Source organism: Colossoma macropomum, unplaced genomic scaffold, assembly GCF_904425465.1.
Source record: "Colossoma macropomum unplaced genomic scaffold, Colossoma_macropomum, whole genome shotgun sequence".
NCBI classification, from domain to species: domain Eukaryota; kingdom Metazoa; phylum Chordata; class Actinopteri; order Characiformes; family Serrasalmidae; genus Colossoma; species Colossoma macropomum.
Window position 1 is genome coordinate 27,570,827 of NW_023494792.1, and position 23,783 is coordinate 27,594,609.

The window sequence follows — 23,783 nt, forward strand, 5'->3', positions numbered from 1 at the left end:
ACATTACAGCGCTAAGATCACAATCTGGTAGTATGAACATCTCTAACAGTTATGATCTTAACACTATAATGCTTCTTATTATTGTTTTGCATCCAAAAGAACGGATTGCCATATGGCCGTAGTTCTGCATCAGCATAAAAGAACAACGTCCAGTTGGAGCCAAGGCACAAATGAATCCAGTATGAGACAGGCTTATTCCACTATAACACACTCTCAGTCAGCAGAGAAACAACATATTACAGCGATCCCATTTCAATGACTAAGTGCTGATGGAGCGTGAATATATATGGAAAGAGCAGCATTTATAACCTCTTTCTCTTACACATACACACACCAACAGGTCACACACACACTCAGCCCATTTATCAACACACAGAGAGCCTCAAACAGTTTTAATTTAATTTTAAAGTTACAATTTTACTCTGAAGTGCTGCACAATATGGACAAAACGCCATAATGAGATTATATTGCTACATACAGCAACTGCAACAAGCCTGAATGATTTTGATATTTCATAAGAGTTAATAAATATATATTCTGTTAACTGTGTGGACAGCAAAAAAGCCAGACTTTTCATCTGATATTAATATATCATAACATACAAACATGGTAAACATTTAGCAGCTTATAGAATAGTACGTGTGAAAGTATGTTATTATTCAAAAACAGCTAAATCTTTTGGCCACTGCTCTTGGGTACAAGTGAGCTAATGCTACTACAGTCGTAGATGGTGACGGCTCGTTGTCTTCTACACTTCTACTCTTCAGAGGAAGGTGTGCCAACAAGTTTGATAAGGCTACATTGAGAACAGAGAAAGATCTTTCCATTGTTGTTATTTATAGCTAACACTAGCTACAGTTAGTTACTTACAGCTGCATTACCTCTGCACACTCAGGTTACAACACTTGCACGCTGTTGTAGCAACATATAATTTAATGCTCACTGTATAAACAAAAGGTCCAGCCAGGTGGAATTTATTTTAAAAAGAGTACTGCAAGACAGCCGCTTTCTTTTTGGCAAAGTATTCATTCGAAAGGCAGCTGGTGTGTTTGAGATTTCATCATTCAATTTCTTTACAGACTTCTGCAGGTTAGCAGGTTTCATGAACAGCTCCAGACTTCGACGTTTCCATCTCCGTGCTTTACAGTACTTTTAGTGCAGTCCGGTTAGAATTCTCCAGCCGTTCTCTACATAAAAAAAGTCCACCATCAGATGCTGTGCTAAAAAGGTGTTTCTCAGAAACAAAGTTTATTAAAGTTTACTTTTAACTTCACAGCCATGTTAAAAGTTAACTTTCACTGAACTGTTGGCTTACGTTATTTGTCCATGACTTTCCGTGGAAGCAATGTAACAAATATCCGAATAGTGATTTCAGTATTCAAATGCTGGTGCCTGGAATAGTTAACTGAGAACCTGAATAGCCGTGCACACCCCTAGTGGTGAAGCTTTGATGGAGTATGGTCAAGTACCCATGTACCCATGTACATCTCTACTTTTAAGGTCACAAACTTATTTAGTTTAGAAAAGGAAGGTGACTTCTTGTCATATAATCAACCCAACAAACTCAGATCTACTTGCTCTTAGACGTCCATACTGCTTAAATGACTTCAAGTGGGCTCTGGCCTTTTGAGGGGTTAAATGACTTCAACACTGGCACCATAGCCTGAATTAACTCCAACCAACATGATCTTCAACACAAATATTTACTCATTCACCAGCTCTGATCAGCCAAAAGCCTGTTGTGTTGATGTGTTACAATGGTGTCTGGCAACCCTCCAGTTATTAATGAACTGAGTCCCTCTGGCTTAATTTCCCACAGAGGCAGGACTGAGTGCTTTTACTGAATGACACTCCGATGGTCCGTTCATTCACACAGCGCCCTGCTGGTGGCCCCTCCATCAGTGACAAGATACACACAGGCCTGATTAAATGTCTAATCGCATTAAGCTGACACAAACTCTCTCAATCAGAAGAGTGGAGAGAGGCTATCAACCATCAATCAGACAGCTCAATGGCTTCCTTCTGTACACTCTCAAACACGATCTGTTCACAACAAAGAAACAAACGCACACACACAGGAAAGAGAAAGAACACCTTACAGATGGACTAAAAATGGTTATATAATGAAAAAAGGACCCACATTTGGTTTATGAAATGGCAAAGTCACAGCCACAACAAAATGCAAACAACTCTGACTAAAACTTCAGAAATTGAAAGAATTGTATATAACAAACCACATATATCACCTTCCCAGACAGGCTCTACCACCCATCCCTGTTCACCACTAGAGGGAGCAGTTATTAGCTTCCAATACTCTCTGGTGGCTCTTTGTTAGGTCATAATCTGCCACAGTTAAAACATTTCCATGATCACATATCAGTTTCATTTTATTCACAACGCCTTGGGCTCTGGTGATCACACAGCTTTCAAAGCACTCCCTACCCGATTAGTTGAGACTGTTACAGCATGCTGTTAAAACACCACATAACTGCAAGGGTGCTGCAAACCAGACAATACTGCCATGTTTGCTCACTACTGTTCAATCATTCAGTCGTATTCTTAATGTCTGCAGACATCTCACTGTAAGGTGATTACTGTCCCATGTGAGCCTGCAGTTAAAGGGGGTCTCACAGTAGCAAAGTAATAAAGCCTCCTCTCCCTGCTCTCTCTGACCCCTACAGTACTAAAGAAACATAGTTTATCCCTGAACTAGTAATGAAAGAGTGTCTACACTATCACACTCAGTCAGGTCTTTTGGGGACATGACAGATGGAAAGCTAAGGATAGAGAGAATGAAGAAAGACAAGAAGAAAGAGATCAAAGGAGAAGAAAATCAAAAGAGAGAGGGACATAAAGAGAGCAAGAAAGAAAAAAAGAAAAAGAGGGAGAAAGAGATGAAAGGGGGGGGGGTGCTCATGGGAGTCTGTTTACAACAAGGTCAGGGACTGTCCTCCCTGCCTCTCTATCTGGACTATCTTCCACTCTGAAGTGGGCCAGTTATCTGGACATGAAGAGAGGGAGTAAATGAGGGGAGAGAGAACAGTGGTGAACAGATAAACAGATGAATGTGAGGGACATAAGGTCACTGGGCAGCCCTGGTCTGTTGTTTGTGTGACAGAGTTCAGAGGTGCTTGTTTTTAACAGGTGAAACATAAAGGTCACTCAGCGGAGGATGCACAAGGTCATCCTGCACTGTCATTTTCTGAATCACATGAGGGCTCTGATGTAAGATAATACAAGATGTTCCCAAACACACCATTGGCTGGAGAAAAAAACTAGGAACACCGATCATCGAAATTCTGGGCCACAGAAATTCTCTAATATTTTTCGCGTTCATATCCGCTGATGCAGATAGATAAACATATACTCAAATTATTTTTTTCCAATTTACCATCTACCCACCCAGACAGCAGGGCCAATTGTGCTCTCTTGGGCTCCCGACCACAGATGGCTATAGCATCACCAACACTTACATGATTGTACTGCTCGGGAGCCCCCCTAAATGGGCTATTTTTCCGGGTTTAGTTTCTATATATGGACTGTATTGTGCTGGGAGTGTTCTCAAACTTTGACAGTGTTATCCAATTGTTTTACTCCAAAGAAAAAGTGAGGAAAAATGTTTTACATGACATGGGCCTTTCTTTTAAGCACGCGTCTGCCGATACAGAAAACACTCCACAAGGGGTTGGATGTGAACATTGCCGTACCGATAAAATACCATTTACCTCAATGTGTCTTCACTATGAATAAGTCTAACCAATAGCGCATGCTAATCACACAGTGAAAATGTCTGACTACAGTGCTCTCATTAGATAAGACAGATCACAGAGATAACACTGTCAACAACTGATCAGAGATTTTATTTATTTATTTATTTATTTACTCTGCCTGAGAACCGTTATGATGATGTGATATGCCACATGTCCTTGAGAGTAGCTCACTGACAGAGTCACACTAAAGCTTCTACTATTAAGAGCCATACTGTCACTGTTTTGCTAGTCAAGTGTGAAACCATTACAGTGAATGCATAACAATTTGACTTCGCTTAACAAGAGCAGTCTTAGCACTAGATCCCAAACTATCATCTCTCTCTATGTGGTCAGGATCAAGTCCTTCAAAAAGCATGCGGCAAAGTGCTGCTGTTGTTTCTTTTATTTATTAATATCTAGCACATGGCAAACAACCTTGGAGTAATAACCACACAGGAATCTGTGAGGAAACAGTGAGTTGTTGTCTAATATTATGTAAGAAGTTAGGGAGAAGACAAAGGGCAAATTTAATGAGACTCGTGAAATGCGTCTTTAATATCCGAGTCACCTGTTATTCCAGGAAAACAGCCAAGAACTGATTAAAAAAGGGGATTTTTTTTTCCTCCTGATTTGTATCTCTTCTGGTTAAGTCTCTGATTTCTGGGTCTCAACTTTGCCAAGTATCTCTCTTTCTCTGACACACACACACACGCACGCACACGTATCACATGCCGAACCCAAACCATAGCGGAGTCACCCAGGTGCGTTAAAAATGCAGGACTAGTTAGGACGACCAAGGGGAACAACCACACACAGCTGAGTCTATGGGCTTCAGACTGTTAGGCTAGCTCAGGCCGTTGCAGTACTCACCAGCCTAATGAACTGCTCAGAGGAGTCAGAGTGGTGGAGAAGAGGGGAAACGGTTTAACTGAAAACAGAAAGCGTGCTGATGGCACACAGTCAGTGCACAGCTCAACACTGACACACTCACAAGTATACCCACACTCTCGAGCTCTGGGAGAAGAAAAAACGGCCAACAGACTGAAAAAAGAGGGGAAGATGGAGGAAAGAAATAACTGAGGGGAGGTCTTACCTTAATTTCTCTTTGTTCCACAGACTTCTCCCAAATCTGCTGGTCGTACGCACCGATCTGAGAGAGAGAAAAAAATCCAGTTAAAGATGAGGAGCAAGTGAAATTATGCATGCAAAACCAGCACACAAAAAGTGTACAATGGAGAAAAGGCCATAAAGGAAGGTTCCTGAAAATCTCAGTTTCTAAAACAATACAGACAACAGGAAAACATCAGCCTCCTAGCACACCACCAAATAGAGTCGTATGCAAATGTTTAAACACCCCCGCTCCATATTTTGTTGATTTTCTGCATCAAAATAAGTCACATCTTCTACAGAGAACACACTTAAATATGGCATTATCATACATAAAAATAAACATAAAAAATGTTATAACTTCTGTCAAACACAGGTCACATTCGATGTTTTACTTTTTGTTAAATTCAGTAAATAAACAGTAATTGTGCATTAAAATGTGCAGAAGCGTGTTCACTTTTTTCACTTCAGAAAATCAACTAAACACATCATTCATCCAAAAAAAGAAACAATCTACCCAATGGAGATTATACAGGCATGTCAATATACAATTTTAATAAGCAGTTAGACACATTTTAACAAATGTTTTCTATTATTGTTGATTTTTACTTTATTATTATTTACTTTTATTACTTTTTAACATCTGATCGTTTTATTTTATTGTTTGTTATTTTGTATATTGTTTACTATATTTTTGCTGCTTTTAGGTTTTTTCATAATTTTATTTTCATATAATTGTCATTGTCCCTTTCTGTATATGCTAATATCAAACAAAGACAAATATTATTAGACCACAGGCACCTGAATGTTTACATACAGCTGTGTGTCTCCATCTCTCTCTCCATCTACATTTTTATATGTTTGTTTTTTTTTTGTTTATATATCACATGCACATTAAACAACCCTGGCAAATATTATACGTATATCCCTGTTAAAAGTTTAATGTGCTAGTGTTAACTAACTAGCTACGTTTTCAACTGTAGTTCCTGATGCCTGACATCATAATCCTAAAATACGATTACCAAGAATAAAAAACACATATAAAAGTAAGAGACTTTAGAGATAAACTAACAATAAAGAAACATAAATCACACTAAAGACATAATAGAGATGCAAGGCAGCAAATTTACAAGCAGGTGAGTCACCTTAGCAATATACAAGAAACAGAATAACAAAACTTCACCACACTACACTCTTAATAAAAAAAGTTCCACAAAGAGTTCTTTGAGCAATTCACAATTCCTCTAACCACGTCTGAAAAAGAGATCTGAGAATAACAAACATAATGTAAAGGTTCTTCACCAAGTTGCAGTCCCTTCTAGAGCCTTTATATTTCGTGGATGTTCTTTGAACTTTTTTCTTCACATTCACATCTCATCCCAATGACTAAAAGGTTCTTTAGGGAATCAAAAATGCGTCTTCTATGGCATCGTGCACAGATTCCTCTTTGGCAGCTTTATTTTTGAGGTCTGAAACATTCTGCACGCAAGTACACTGAGTATGCTTCAGACCTTAGAGTGCACTTTAGAAGCATCAGAAGAGGAAGGGTACACTAGTTTACTGTTGCAGTGCATTAAGAGGACGCGATCAGCTAAGACCTAAGGCTAGGCATACACCAACTAAAATGACCTGAACTTTCACACCCCTTCACCTCGCAGCACAAAGAGGACCGAGATCTGCTATCAATCAGCTGCTGCAGAGCTGATTAAAACCACCCACCGGAACAACAAAAGCCTGTCAGGGTTCAGCAGTCTCAGAGACCAGCGCTGCCAACAGCCAAGCCTGAACATGTGAGCATGTGTGTATGTGTAAGAACAAGAGCAAGTATGTGTGTGTGTGTGTTTGTACTGAAAATATTTTAGGGAGAAAAATGTCCTGAGTTTGTAGGAAAGCCAGAGGAAAAACAGATCTGTTTCAAACCCGTTTTCTGTTTGGTTAATGAGGTTGAGGTTAGGGTTACGTTTTCGGGAAAGAGAGAGGGTGTGTGAGGATATGGTGAACCAAAAGGCTGGGTTGTATTAACTTTGCTGCACGGATGTCAGACTTCTTTTATCAGCGGCTGGAGCAGAGCTGGCGCTCTTCTATTCTGAGTGTGTTCATGTGAAAGCAACAGCGCGCTGCAAAGGCCTGCAAACAGCCTCTTCCTCTGAGCTCATCTCACTCACGCCTCAAAACATTTACACACTTCCTGTACAACATACACACACATATACATATATATATATATGTATGTGTGTGTGTGTGTGTGTGTGTGTGTGTGTGCGCGTGTGTTGGGCTGGAGCTATGAGGCCAACATAGCTAAAAGTTAACGGAAGTGTATTATTTTAGTCTTGAAGCTTTAGGGTACTAGAGAAGCAAGTTTCAGACACCAAAAATGTCTCGGCTGATCGAGCAAATTTGGGGTGGAAAAATATGTGCAAACCTGATTTTCTGACCTAACTGTTCTATTTACTGAAAAGGACCATGCAAACCTGGCTTTGAGTGTTAAACTTGTTAAGCATGGTTATTTTCATAATCGGTTCCAGCTGCACTTACATCAGCTCTCAAATGCTGACATCCTTCATATTTGTGGGATATGTACTTTCCATAGAGGATGCCAGCTTGTGGCCTATCGGAGGTACAGATGGGTGGGGTTAGATCTCATTATAGCATTTGTTTACTTAATTGGGTGTACACCTCTGAAGTCATGCGTCATTCTGTATTCGGCGTCATGCCCATATTAGCAACTCCAGATCTAAGCTGGGTTTCTCTATGGAAAAAACAAATAAGTAAGTCTACTATTAAACATCAACACTATTATATAATAACACCGGCCATTCCTATGTACTCTAGCAGTGGCAGTATGTTAAATCACACACGTCTACAAGAAAAAATAACTCGAAATCCATCAACCAACTAGGTACAAGTCACCTCTTACGGCAGCTGTATGTTTTTTTGTTTTTTTTTTAACAATGTAGGATATTTTGTCCTTATCATTCATTTAAAAATGCAGATATTTTAATAGAACCAATGGTCACTATTGTGTCTGTCACCGTAGAAGCAGAAGAGCACACACAGTGACCTAAGAGACAGTGAAAACTACCAATGTGATTAAAGATGTACGATACTGCTGACAGTGAGTGAGAGAGAGATACGGCACGATGCTCCCCTCGAACCTTCTCCTCCACCACCAACCTCTTTTGGAAAGATGCACAAACACTCTGCAATAAAAGACCCGTGACAAGAAAGTGGAGTGGGGGCTGTTGTGATATGATGTAGAAGTTTAAGGTTAAAAAATGTTTCTGCATTTGAAGAAAAAAAAATCTCTACAGTATTAACCGAAAGCAACATTCAGAAATAACATTTCGCTTGAAAAAATGTGTAATAAATAACACTTCCACTTGCACTGGGCTGAACTGAAGAAGCCTTCGACACAAAGCTATAGGCAAGATATTTTATTTAAATACAACTTAGATGTGATATTTATTCAGTTAAACAACAAAATTAAATTTTAAGTTAGCAAGTTCAATAGCAAGTCTTGATCTGGTTGCAGTAAGTGTAGTCCTTCATTTGTGCAAGTCAGTTTTTTGCTGCTTGTTGTGAGCATCAATCAGCAGAAGCACACGAAAAACTACTGGAGCAATTTTATTCATGAAAACAATGTTGCGGAATCATTTCACTCCGCAGGCCGTGTTGAGCTACTTCAGGATTTCTTCAGAGTTAAATGTCGTGCAGTTTAAAGCTCAATGTGTGTAGAGAACTGAAATGAGGAACTGCCAACAGAATACAGCTGTATGCAAAAGTTTGAACACCCCCATCAAATTATGTTTTGCTGATCTTTTAAGTGAAAATAAGTTACACATCCTCTACACAGAACACACTTCTGCACATTTTAATGCACAATTACTGATTATTTGCTGAATTTCACATATTGAAGAAAAGAATAAAATAAAATGTGGCCTGTGCAAAAGTCATGCCACAGTCTATATGTTCCAACATGTACAACTCAGCAAATAAATCCAGAAAAAAATCCATCCTTAATTGCGTTCTCTGTACAGGATGTATTGACATGTTTTGTTGATTTTCTAGGTGAAAATAAGTTATTTGACCAGGGTCACCCAAACTTTTGCATATGACTGTACAGCCACTCTCGCCTATTTTCTAAAAACACAAAGCAACAGACAATAGCCAACTATCCAAGATTGACAACCTAAAAAACAATCAACTACCTTCTTCAGTGCAGCACCTGATAGCACCTGTGGTGGCTATCAACATTCCGTGGAGAAGGTGCCACACTGACTGAAGAACCCAGAGAAAAACATGCTGTGAGCAGGTTTCAGAGTTAAGACCACAGTCTCAGTTTTTAGCTCCATGGCTTAAATGGAATTTCACTGTTTGGACCTTCAGGCAGCAGATACACGGCATATACAGAATGATCTCTGAGCTTTTATTTGAGGAGGACATGGCTTTCCTTTTGGCTCTGCAGGGTTCCCTTCGACACACATTCAGTTTTCATGAGTCACCCGCTCTGATCCCATCTGGACCTAATCATATTTTCTTCTTCTCAGAAAGCGCACAACCACTTTCAAAATTTAGAGAAAGGGCTCGTGTCCAGAGAGAGTTTTTATTTTCCAATTTTGGTGTGATTTTAATACAGCACCTGCTCTACACCACTCTAAATCTAAATAAAGGCAGACAATAAAAGGGCAAACCAAGTTCCCAGAAAGCTAAGAAGTTTATTCTTGGGGAGTCACAAAAAGTTTTAAGTGTCAGATAAATGCGCTGATGAAAAGTTAATCAGAGCGGAGTGGATTAGCTCAGGTTAGAGTTTCTCTACGCCATCGTGGTTCACCTGGTGTCCTTGTCTTCTTTGTACAGGAAGCGACCTGGTGTGAGAGTGTGTGTGACTGCAGCAGGAACGGGCAGCAGCGGGGCGGCGGGCTCACTGGGGCAGTTGTTGATTTGGTGTGTGTGTGTTGATCACTGGTTTTCTGGGGTGTCGTTTGCACACTCATACACAGGAATGGAAAAGTCTGCATCATTCATGAGCTGCATCCTAACCTTCATCAAACATGCAGCACCAGCGCTACGGTGGCCCGCACACACACACACACACACACACACACACACACACACACACACACACACACACACACACACACACACACGCACACGCAGTGCCATAAACAGCTGATATTATGGCTCACGTGAAGTCAAACGGCAAAATCTAAGTGAGGCTATGTAAGGTCATATTTTTCAAATAAAAACATGACAAATTGAACACAGTGTAAGCTGTGTAAGCCGAGGTTTCGTCCTGTCAGCCAACAGGTCACATACACACCTAAAACACAAAGATAAATCACTAAGTCAATCCAAACTATCAGAAACAGTTAACCTGTTATGCTAGCCGCAAATAATAATTGAAGAGTTTCATCCAAAAATGCTGTAGATCTATTTGTAACAGTTTTGCACATAAATGAGTTTTTGAAAAGAATAACAGCTGATGCATTACGGAAAACCTTATTATTTCTCTAATATTATTAACAATAATTTTATTTTTACTTCTGTTATTATTCATAGTATTTATAGTGCAAGTCCACTTCCAACTACATACATTGTGAAAAAAGGAAAGAAAATTCTTGGTCCTGTTACAAGCTAACTGCTTCAGAACTGACACGGTGCTTTCTTTTCTGCCGGTTGAGGGTAATGTTGTGCTTCCGTGGAAAAGCCAAGTCAGATGTCCATATGTTGTTCACCCTTCGTTTTAAGAAAATGCTTCCAGACTTCACTTCTTTTTCAACTTTAAGCTATAACTGTCCTTTTTCTTTCTGTGTCTGCTCACATAGGTACGACTCTACAAGTGCACTGCTGCAGTCTTCAGGTTAGGTTATTAACTCATTCTAGGTTGGACAACACTGACAATGAAAACAAAAAATTGACAGAGGAAATACAAATTTTCATTTGTGAACATCGCTAATAACGAACAAAATACTTTGTCACTGGGACATATAAACAGCAGCTGATTAATAACGTGGATACTTAAATTTAAAAAAAAATGGAAAAAATTAGGGATGCATTGGTCTTACTATTATAATTATATGCCAATCTCTGATATTTTTCATCTGCCTCTACCGTTGCCGATGCATAAACATTTATAAAATGTAGAAAATGTTACGATAATTACCAATATTATTGTGCAACCCTTGTTAAAATGTACCTCTGTATGCAAAGATGATGTTGGTGGCAACCAGGGGCTGCAGAGCCGCTTGGAGCAAAACTATCGATTTACAATTTTCAGTGTTTTACATCATAATGAACGCGATCATACAGACAGGGGTGACCGTGTGTTCGGTCAGCAATATGTTTTACACGCAGATGCAGACAATCCATTTCTAACAAACACCGGCTTCCACTTTCTGCACGACCCCATCTCTCTGTGCTCACCCCAGTCACCCTCCTTCCTCATTGAACTCTTAGATAATCACTTCCATCCAGCAGTAGCTGCTCTTTTCCAAACAGAGGACAGCTATGCTTAACCGTGAGGTAATGGCTTTAGTCAGTCTGAGGGAACGAGGCCTGCGTTATGTAACTGGATGGACACCCACGTCAACGCTACAGCAAAAGCTCAGCAAAAAACTGCACAAGGAGAAAGAAAGCAGGCTAGAGTAAATCAGTCTTTACTTGTTTAATATTAAGCAGATATTAAGCACTGATATGATGATATATTAATCAGAGCATGTTCCAACTGAGCAGACTTAATCACAGATGTCCACCACAGGCCTCTGAGACACTAGTTAACCTTTAGACAACCTGCAAATGTTTATTTTAATAGCAGACCTGCAGATTAATTTTAATTGGATCTATTCTGACCCATATAGAACGCTAAATGTAATACAGCCAAAACACTGCTAACACCGCTGGGATTGGCAGAAATAAAGATTTCAGAAATACTGATTTCTGTCCAGAAACTTCACGTTTCATAATCCTTAAGGAACAATAGTTATCAGTATTCAGTGCACAAAAAATACAGCAGTGAATCACTGAGCTTTCCCCTTGTGTCTGCTTCACAGTTAAGAAGTGCCTCAAAATGTTGTGGTCTCTGTAGCCGCTTGGCTTAACCTGACTGCACGAGAACTGAGAGATGGCGGGTATTTTTCCCTCAAGCCCTGAAATTGTTTCATCTGAAACTGATGCTTTGGTCTGAGGGCATCCTAATATGTACACCATACCATAGCTGGCTCTTTTGTACAGGCATATTATTATATGTCTGCAGCACTGGGCATGTTCAACTAGTGCAGCTCAACAGCTGTGTTTTTATGACAATCTCATCTATGCTAGTTAGAATAAACGTAACTTTTAGTAAGTCATCACATCACCCAACATGCTTCAGATCAGTTATGTTCACATGTGGAAATACATGTGTCACGACTGCTAGAATTCAGAACTTCAGAAAAAAGTACATATATTCCAGATTGGGTGCACGTATGTGAAAAGCCTCTCCCCTTCCACTGTATGTCCAGTTTTAGTCATTGACGGTGGTTTCCATGAAAAGCGGTAAATGAAAGACAATAAGAAGAAGCCGACAGGAGCATCAGAGACGCACTGTTTCAAACGACTATTTTTTAAGTTTAATGATAATGTATTAAACTTGTTATTGTCTTATTATATTCCATGTTGATAAAGCCTATAAGGCCTAAACTGCACATGGGCCAAGTAAGTGAAGATAATGCGGTCAGACAGTGTGATCTTACTGGACTTTGGTACATCTTAATCCAGGCTGCAGGGACCCCCAGTAAGATGATCTTACCAGACTATAAATAAATACAACCAAAACAACAACACAATAGATCTCTTCAGCCAATACAAATAGAATGTACATATGTGAGTGAGTGAGTGAGTGAGTCAGACAGAGACAGAGAGAGAGAGAGCGAGAGAGAGAGAGAGAGAGAGAGCGAGAGAGATAGAGACCGACAAATGTGAGGTTTCAGTGAATTGCTCTGTGTGTGTTTATTCAAGATTGGAAGTGGCCCAAGATAGACTTCCATTGTGCTGCTGAATTGGCCGAAATACAGACAGACTGAGTGGTGTAAGCATTAGGCTCTCAAAGCCAACAGTGCATTCCTGGGCTCAAGGGAAACCACATCCTATTACTTTAATAGCTGAATTACACAACCTGCCTTAAGTAAATAACCCCTGAAAGACAATGAAAACAAGGATTCTGCCTCACTGTCACACAAACAGACACAAACATATGCCCATCTCTCTGTGTGAAAGTCCAGCTCACCCACCCCTCCCCACATTCTCAGCAGTCCACCCTGCATTCTCCACTTCAGGAACACCCAATAATCACAACCTGTTGCCTCAGCAACAAAGATTTGCAGTCAAGATGCCAAACACTGCTTAATTTGCTCACAGTAAAATCGGTTTCATAACACTACGACAGAGTTGTTGTTCCACATTCAGGATGCTTGAGGCTAAAAATATCCTAGAATGAACAAATCAGAATTAGATTCAGTGGTTCAAACTGAAGCATTCTGGTATAAAACAAAAAAGTACAGCTTCCTCCTGAAAGGCAATAATAACAAAGACCAGTGTTTTGAGTTAATAGTGGAATGAATGAAACTGCCAGTAAGCCAAACTCCAAAGTTGTTCAAAACTCTGGAATCAACATTTGGTTTAGAACCAATTTTCAACAACATAAAACCAATTTAAATCTAATATATTGCAAATATGATTGAACATTTATTTTAAACAGTTAATATGATAACAGAGAAGGCACCGATCCAACACTAGGTATCAGGTATCAGCAGAAAATGTAACAAATCTAGTCTGAAATGTCACACCTTCACACTGTGGTGTGATGTTGTTAGCTGTTCAGTTCTTCCTGTGGGGTACAGAGGTGCTTTTGTGTAGACTGAGCACAAAAGACTACTTTTGAATGTTTAATGAATGTTGTTTTTAATTTAAATAAAACGCTACAATTAAAATTCTCATTTTAAAGCTTTAAAGCTTAAAGCAGATTTAAAGAAAAAAAGATTTGCTCAGTATCTTCATTGGAAAGGAAAAAGCGGTCTAGTGCCACCCCTATAAAATACTGTGAATAAATAAAATAGTTATCATTTTAGAGGAGTTCAGACTGATGAGTTGTACATCACTCTATAATATTTGAGAAATCTGTGTAACAAAGTGTGTAAGTGATAAAAGTAGTGCGGTAATTAGGGATGAACAATTAATCATTTTTATATCAAAATTGCAAGTTGAAAGAGTGCAATTTTCAAATCACAATAGCTACAATTTTAATTATATCTTACATCTTTCAATGTTGTCTTAGCAAGTTTTAAGTGGGGAAATGTAAATTTGTGAACTGGCAGTCTGGCTCACTTATTCACAGTTCGAGCCTCAAGTTGGAAAAAATGGATTTGCTTGTCTTCTCGGAAAAATAGTTCACATCTAAACACATTTAAACACATTTAAAATCACAACAAAATACTGGCCAGCAAAATCTAACACACATAAAACATTTTCTCCAAATTATTCAGCCCTAATAGTAATGATTACAGATTGCCATGAAGTAATAGTCTGATCCTGTGGATGCTAACTGAACATTAAATATTGTAAATGGATAATTAAAATATATTATTTATGATTTAATAACTTATTTTTGCTAAATTAAATATAGAATAAAATATGTAAAATGATCTTCTGGTGTCCAGTTTATACAATCTGATTCTTCATTGTACCAGTTCTTATTGCACTCAAAATAGAAGATGACTGTGTTTACTGACAGAAAAGCAATAATCAGCAGGTGGAGGCCGGTTAGGCTGGGTGGGGCCCTGCTTTGGGGTATTTCCTGACATCACTCTCTCTCACACACTCACACACACCTGCAAACACACCTACAAACATGCGTACACAGCAGAAAATGTACATGCCCCTCCACCTACTACTGTTCAAAACCATCTAAATAACTCTCCACCTCTATTTCTCTGTTTGTCTTTTACTCTCTCGTCTCCCTGTGAAACACCCGCATGTGTAACGTGTGAGGTCTCCACACCTCCATGTAGGTAAAGAGGTGAATTAAAAGCCCTGCCCTGGCTTACAAGGCTTACTTGTTCTATTTGTGTGGTCTATCTGACTGTGATTCAGCTCAGCACTGAAGAATGAAGTTCCTCCTAGACTGGCTGCCTAAAAATAAGGCTCAGGTGACCATTAGCTAATGGCCCAGACGTGCAGTTTATAGCGGCCACTCACACAGCGCAAGCTCAAGGTCACCATCCTGAATTAATTCCACATTTGGGGACAGTGCGGACAGCAGAAACAGGAGACCCATGTCTTGTGATATATGACTGACCGGAGGCAAAGCCAAGTTCTTGTTATGGAAAAACAGCTCCTTCTCCAACATTCAGCTAAAACTATAAACTAACTTTGCTAAAGTGATGTATTTCAGATACAGGCTCTGTGACTAACCTAAATATTCACAGACACACTTTATGTTACTAAACCAGGGCTCATCAACTGGTGGAGAGCAGTGCACATGCAGACCCAGCAAAGTATTACAGTGGACCAAAAAAAACTGCATGTAGCAAAGCTCAATAACATATGTAAAAACAAAATGCTTGTATGCCAGCAACATACATGAACATGAACCAGCATGGCTTCTGTCGCAGTCCTGTGTTACAGTTTATCCAATCACATAGATAAACAACTTTAGCCGAAGGCAGCTCATTGGAACAGAGACTAGACAGTCTGACTCACTGCATTAAAAAAAAAAATGAATGTGTTTGTCTTCTTGGAAAAACAGTCACATTTAAATCACCACCACAATATTGGGCAGAAAAAAAGGCAAACAGACATTTTCTCCTAATAGTCATGATCACAATATCAAGAAGAAATGATCTGATCCAGATGACTACAGGGCTAGACATTAGGTCAGAGTCGATAATTTTACATACTTTCATTGATGTTTACTTTTACCTGAAATAAAGCATAGCAAGTGAACTGATAACAAGGCTTGTTAAAAAAAAAAACAAAAAAAAGAGAATGAAATACGAATGAAATACGAATCAACAGAGAACTGTGTGTTTTTCTCTCTGTTTCAAGTTTCAAAACTGTTGAGTCTCATCTGTTCAGAGATTGTGGCGCTGGTCAAACGTGGAAACATTAAGTATCAGCACCACAGCAGAACAAATCACAGAGATTTAACCTGCTGACATCCAGTTCTAAGGATGAATAAAATAAAGCTCAAACGTCCACCAGAGTGCTCACCCATTCCCTGAAATCATGACCTATTCTTAATGAGTGAGAAGCGGCAATATAATTTAAAAAACTCATCAGATTATAAAATGACATTCAAAAAACTTTTCAATGTATTTGACGCGTCTTTTTATTTTATTAGATGCTCTGGGTAATTATTAAGGGTTAAGCATTTAAAGGTAACAGGTGACGCCATTAATTTCTGTTCTTTTGTTTGTTTGTTATCTGGACATTTTTTAAGCAAGAAATTTGAGTAAGTGGACCTTCCCAAGTTTTAGTTGAACACCACTGCACTAAACTATTTAACCACAAGGATTCTCAGATAAGGTAATGCTGAAAGAGAAAATGCAGCAAGTATCATTCAAATTCCACTATCATATCTTAACATGTCAGCATGCTAATCATCTATTCTGCTAACAAAATAGCTAGCTATGCTGCAATCCATATATCTAAATATGTATATGTCAGTTCATAATCAATGACCTATTCATTTTCAACAGACATGGCTTTAAAATGTAAAATGAAAAATGAACAACAACAATGGAAAACGATTTATATATTAAATAGCATTTGCTATTTTGGATGCATCATAGCGTAGTGTTGTTTGAACAGGGGTCTCCCTTGAATAAGAGGTAAGTTCACCCTAAACAGGATTTCCTCTGTAAAAATAAAGGAAATTAACAAGAACTGGGGAAAAGGCATCTGACAGAGCAATGTTGACGATGCACTGTGGATTTCAGAGGCAGCCTAAACAGACAGTATCAGCAAATATATGGGGTTAAGCCAGTGTGAATTCTATAGTGGACTGGAAGGAAAACACTGACCATGAGAAAATGCTACTGGAAATACGTGCTGGTAGTCCAGATCTTCAGCAAAGCCTTAAAAAGTTCACAAAGTATAGCTGCCATAAAACTTGCCTTGAACACAACACAGAATTGAATCTTTAACCTCTGCAGTGACAACATGCACTATTGCTTATAAAAATACCTCAAGGTCTTGAACTGTGCACCTTCTCCATGCACTGTAACTCAAGCCCTGAATGCAATCTGAAGCCTGAAATTAACAGCACACAGCACAGCTCGGGTGAAGCAGAACTTTGAAGACATTTGCCTACCTTTTTACATTTCCTTTATACTACGCTTATTTCGGAACAAGCAAAAGCACATCTGCTCAGATTAATTCTGTTCAGTTTTGTCGTACACTTCCAGTGAGATTCTAACCCATTCAGAGGAGCTCCTAGAACTAGCAACCCATTATTTACACCAAAGACCAAAAACAACATGTGACCTACACACAATTGGTGAATGACGCAAACAAGTATTAATTACATATGAAGAGAATGGAGCACAATCCTCTACAACACCTATTTAATTCAGTCCAAACAGCCTATTCCTACTAGCCATCTATTAGATGACCAGCCACTTCCTACTAACTATCTATTCAATGCCCAGTCATTTACTGCTAATCACATATAAGATGACCAGACATCTACTACTTCTTGTGTATTAGCAGATCAGACATCTACGACTATTCATCTATTAGTCAATTGTTACCGATTATATATTTGAACCATGAGTCCAGTTTCCGGTCCAGTATCTTGTAACTAAAGGTAGGTGAGACACTAGATGCCAAGTCAGCACTGTCAACAGTTCAACTAACTACAAGTGATTACAAAATTTAGGACCAGAAACTTGATTTAAAGTCCATCCTAGAAGACCTCTGATCTTTCAGATGTATCTACCACTAATCACGTACTAGATGACCAGTCATGTATTATTGTGCAAGATCATGATTACAGAACGACAGTCAACTTTATTGTTAGCACTTTGATTTATTTATGAATGTGGACAAATAGATGAAGACAGTGCTATAGAGAGCATAGTCCAACAGAAGATCCATTACTGCCAGTCTAAACTGATCCCTTACCCACTCTACCAAGCAGTGTGTGTTAGTACTGCACTATAAACACACACACACATGGAAAACTACAGTTTTCCTATAGTTTCATACATGCACAAGATTCAAAAAAGTAGAAAGTAGTACATTAAGCAATGTTAACAGCATTCAAGAAACAGTCACCACAGAGCAGAGAAGAGGCCACTATATGAAAACAAACTTGAGCAAACACAATCAAAGGAAATACAGGATATAGTTAAAAAAGGTTGACTCACCTTCTTCTGGTACCACACCACAGCATCGCGCACTTTGGAAGCCATTTACATGTCAGGAGTCACCGCATGGGTCATTTTAGGCTACAAACAGAGAGAAAGGGAGAGAGGAGATCGTCCGTCAGTGTGCTGTAGAGTGAGACTCTCAGTGAGCTTATAAACCAGGCTTCTACCTGCTGGGAGGGTGTGTCTAACACACCACGTCACACACAAGCCCTCATTAACAGTGTAGTCTAACTCATCCTCGAAATCTAGTGCTGGGTTGGACATATTGTCTGTATCGGTACACGCATATTTGCACCGCCCAATATTACTGTTTTATTTATTATTTTAACATTTTAGCAGCATTCATATGTAACAACATGCATGACGTCTGCTGGATGCTTCAGATTTTTCTAAAAGAGCAACTTAAAATTTATAAAAAGTAAACAGTAAGTTTCCTTTCTGTGAATCTGGTCTGATTAACATTTACAATTTAAAATGCAGTAAAAGGTTACTTTTGATGTACAAACAGAATAATCTAATCAAAATGTGAGGTTTGTAAGAGATTCTTTGGTATAGAGTTCCAGCATTCAGGAAGCATGGATTCATTAATTTTATCTATGCAAATCCAAAGTCATCCGACCTTTTTTCCCCTTGGCAGTTCATGTTCCTGGTCATATTAAGCATAATTCATCATATCATATATAATTTAAAAGTTGGTCTTTCTGTAATCTTCCATCTACATGTAACAACTTTTGATGCAAAGCACATGCTATAATTTGAGGTGTCATTGGTGACTGATCGTTTTTCTGAGGGATGTGTGAGAAAAGTCTGTTAAATGGTGTGAACACAAACCACCAGCTCTTACAGGAAACACACACCAATGAATGTAAACACCCGCATTTCGATGTTCTTTATTTCTTGACTACTGCAGACAAAGAAAAGCACCCATGCAGGTCCTGCCATTCAAACACATCAAAGTACACAGTGACCCACACACGAGTCACATCTGCAAGCAGCAAGCCTGCAACCCAAACCACAAGCGCACAAGAACGTGTTCATGTGAATGTGCATGTGAATTTTATACAAAAGCATCATTAACATCATAAATTCTATCAGATTTACTGATACCAACACTGAGAACTTTAGTAGCTTTATATTAGGGTTGCACAATTTGGATATCCTGATGAAGATATAAGAAGCTATTACCACCATGGAAAAAAGTTTGCCCATCATTTTAAGCCACAGTAAGTAAAGCATTAGCAAAAATAAGTGATATAATAATAATTACATAGATTAACGTTATAGTTCTTTGCGCTGCAGCCACATTTAACCATTATTTAACATTAACAAGCTAGTTCACTAGATGAGCTCGGGGTAAACAGGTTTACTGAATAAACGGATGGCATTTTTCATGTGAAAACTGTTTACAAAATGAGTTGTATTTTAAGCTAATGAGGCCAGGTGTATGCAGTTAGCTAGCTAATGTATGTAACAGCGTGAGTGGATGGACTGCTTAATGTTCCATAGCTTTTTGAAGCAGCTACTAAATTCTTCTAATTAACAGAAAATGACTCAGCTTAGAATATTCCAGTGACTAATGTTAGTAATGCAACATGATGAGCTTAAGTGATGGGAACGTTAGCTAATTCTGACAAACCACTTACAGTATGAATCGTACATCCTTAGGGAGAAATTGGTTTGTCAGAATACCAGCATGGAGGGAAAGCTACTGTTTACTCACTGCTCTGCTGCATCACAAGCGACACCAGCAGGTTTGTATGCGAGTACAATCTCCTTCATTTTAAGAAAATGCTCCAAAATGTTACCTTTTCACCTTTAAGCCATAACTGTTCTTTATCTGTTCACATAAGTGCTGCCCTCTTCAGGTTGACTTGCTTACTCTAAGTAATATGCTCTAAGCAGCACATCACTGTGAAAATGCAATCGAAAAACTTGACAACAGAAATGTGTAGACAAATTTTTATTGTTTACATTATCAATAACGTTGAATAGGCCTAACTGTTTCAGCCCTACTCACAACTTACTGGGCAAGTTTTATGATATACATTTGGTGACGATAACTGTGATAACATACAACAAGCTTTCTGAACCATGCTCAAGTTCAACCGCATGCTAGTTTTTACAAAGTTAAGGTTTACACATTAATACATCAAACCAGGCTGCACCATGCCAAATATTTTTTGGGTTGTGTTTAGTAGCTAATAAATATTTACACTAACCCTTAAGAAGGTGCAAGTGTTGATGTATTTAATGATGGACTGGATGAGCTACTGAATTAAGCAGAATAACAGCTTGAAACTAACTAGTGTTAATTAAGGGCTTAGTAAGAAGTTCACACACAAATGTGATCAAAAACATATGCATAATAGGTACAACGCAGACCATAAGAGGATGGATGTTTTGGTGACTAACAAAGATGATGGACTGATAAACATGTTATTGTGTTGTGTATTTGTTGTTGTTCTAAAAAGGTATGTTTACGTATCTGTTATTACTTTGCTCATGCTTTTGTCTCCTCTGTCTGTGTCTCTGCACACTCAAGTGCTAGTGGTGATATCAGTTCCTCAGTAAAATGTTGAGAAACTACGACTAATTTAGCTGTGCAGGACACATCTAACACACAGATAAAAATAAAAACCGTCTCAATACCACATGACATCTTTAGCACATTATATAGAAGAATCACACCTGAAGAAAAAAAAAATACTTTTGGCACCATCTCTCATGTGCCGCTCATGAGGCCAGTCATTTACTGAAAGCCACCTGTGGCTATAGCACCTACAAAATTTATACAGAGAACAGACACACATCTAACAGTGTGACTATCATTCACACAGGGGTGGGCGATATGGCAAAAATACAATATCATGTCACTTGAAGACACTAAAGATCCTTCGAATGTATTACAATATTTAGATATGCTGCAGTTTCACCTGAGATCTCTTAGACTTGCTGAGCTGCTCATCATTGCATGAACAGTTTTTAAAATTGTATTTTTAATGATTATTTTGCTGCAAGTAGTGCACATATATATCTTTATTATATTAAAACATATCTAAAAAATATTTTTAATGCAATATTGTGATATCATAAACTGTGGTAAAAGGTTTGGTAATCATAGCAATAATCGTTTTTAATACTAGCACAGCCCTCACCTCAGAGTAAGACAATGGATGTAGGTCCAGGACCTCCCTTTTCTCAGAACTGTACTTATTAGGACTTAAACAGTCAAACCTGGTCTGAGAGCAGCATTGTGAGAGGTCTGACCCAGTTTGGCACGGTGCTGCCATTCTGTTTGAGTGACAGACATATTGCCTAACACTGCAGGAGCTCCACAGCTCTACATACTCTATATACTACACACACACACACACACACACACACACACACACACACACAGGAAGGAACGCTTAAACAAGCACAGGACACTATTTTTAGGGACAGGAAACATGTGCTTTTTCCTTTTTTCCTTTCTGAGGATGATTCTAGAGAGAAAGAGAGCCCAAATCACACACAGACACACACACACACACACACACACACACACACACACCACCTGGCCATGACATGAAAGAAACAGGCCTTTCGTCCACCTGTGCTGCTTCCTGTCATGCTGAGAGCTAAAGAGAGACAACAAAGATAAAAGCCTCCAAATCTATGTGAGAGTGGAAAAGAAAGGAAGGAAGGAAGAAAAGGGAGAGAGAGAAGAGAGAGAAGAGAGAGAAAAGAGAGAAAGAAAGAAAAAAGAGAGAGAAAAAGGAAAGAGAAAAAATAGGAGCGAGCAAGAGAGAATCAAGTGAGACGAGTGAGAAACAGTCAGAAAGAGAGACAAAATACAACAGAGAGAAGAGACAGAAAGAGAGCAAGAGAAAAAGAGAAAGAAAAAAGACAGCATGAAAGAGAGTAAATTGAAGGAGAGAATGAATGAGCAAGAGAGTGACAGTCAGAGAGAGAAAGGAGACAGAGAGAAAGGAGGGAGAGAGAGAGAAAGGAGAGAGGGAGAGAGAGAAAGGAGAGAGAGAGAGAAAGGAGAGAGAGAGAGAGAGAGAGAGAGAGAGGAGAGAGAGAGAGAGAGAGAAAGAGAGAGGGGGAAATAACAGACTGCTAAGAGTGTCAGTGTGATGTATTGTTGTTGTGCATCTATGGGCAGGAAGTACACTGGGATTAAATGTATGTGTTTATTTCTGCTGGAGTTTTTAGCACTTCGTCCTCACTGCAGTTAAACTCTCTTTAATCTCACTCTCAGAGACCGTCTTTACTCACTTTACACTACACCCAAGCTTTACTGCATTTCTCCTTGTCTTCAACAGGTACAAAAAAGAACATGAATGCATTAGATAACATCTGTAAAGTAATATTTGACCTGCAGCCTGTTTAGTCAGATTCTGAATCAGATTATGACAGCAAGAATGACAGCAAGAAACAAACAAAATACAATTAAGCCAATATCACATGCTGTGAAATGCTTTACAGACCGTCTGAGACAAAATGACATTAAGATTAAGCTGCCAAATATTCAAAAGGCAGAGCTGAACCTGATATTGTGACACTTTTATAGCGCTATCTGTACAGCAAAATCTACTACTTTTATGGCAGAAGGAATTACCAACATTAAAGCACTTATGATGCAATATTCAGGGTGTCTTTCCTTTACTTTTCTCTTTATTTTTCAGAAATGTTGTATAAAAGAAAAATAAAACAAGGTTGATAATGCACCCTCATGTTCTAACTGCTTAAATGAACATTAAACAAATGCAGACACAAACCTGCTATGCATGCAACAGCATGGACACGATGACAAAATCAGCACTGGTGCACGTCTGTCTGCAAAAGACACTGTTGTTTCTCTTTACACAAGACAATCACACTGCGCTCTGAGGTTCAGAATCTGTAAAATCTCCAATATTTGCTTAATATTTTAACATTTTGCACAAATAAGAAAAATTGCTCACCAACGTTTCCAATTTAGCTTCTAAAGACACCACACACAGTACTTGCTGTCTCTCACAGTTTTAAAGTACACACACATCTGACCACAAAAGTACACAAGGGTACATACAGCATAGCATTTTCCCAGCACAGAGCGTCTTCTGTGGTCTAAGGAATAGCTGGAATAACCGGTTTTATGCACAGAACAGTTGGCTGAGGCTCACAGCTATGGCAGGAAGACTAACAGCTAAATCACTCACACTTTCACTCTCATGCACATACACATGATTAGGACATGGAGTCATACATTATATATATATATATATATATGGTACTATATAGTATATATATATATATATATATGGTACTATATAGTAGCCAAAGTCAAACTGGTATTTTAAAACAGTAAACCAAAAAATCAGTTTCCTATTTATGTATCATGGATCAAATAGGGCTACAATGAAAGTAAGAGGCAACTGGCTATTAAGCACAATTAGTCATTCATAATTATGCTATGATATTTCAATACAGATGTATAAGCAACATTCAGATACAGGGTGAGTGCGCTTACCTGCCTCTAGGTGTGTTATGG

At 38.7% G+C, this 23,783-nt stretch overlaps 1 protein-coding gene across 9 annotated transcripts in view; it reads right to left on the reverse strand.

The window, feature by feature from the left end:
- LOC118812057 (putative homeodomain transcription factor 2) overlaps nt 1–23,783 on the reverse strand; it is a 63,627-nt gene that overhangs the window by 18,167 nt on the left and 21,677 nt on the right. For 4 of the 9 annotated variants that reach the window (XM_036576742.1, XM_036576736.1, XM_036576744.1 and 1 more), the window contains exons 2-4: nt 18,260–18,340; nt 4,843–4,899; nt 4,620–4,631 (exon numbers count right to left, since the gene is read on the reverse strand). In XM_036576742.1, the coding sequence (XP_036432635.1) occupies nt 4,620–4,631; nt 4,843–4,899; nt 18,260–18,304 (114 nt within the window). In that variant the 5' untranslated portion in view covers nt 18,305–18,340. Of the gene's footprint in view, nt 1–4,619; nt 4,632–4,842; nt 4,900–18,259; nt 18,393–23,028; nt 23,130–23,214; nt 23,252–23,783 lie in introns of those variants that run through there. The other 5 variants (XM_036576738.1, XM_036576739.1, XM_036576741.1 and 2 more) reach the window with 5 other exon arrangements.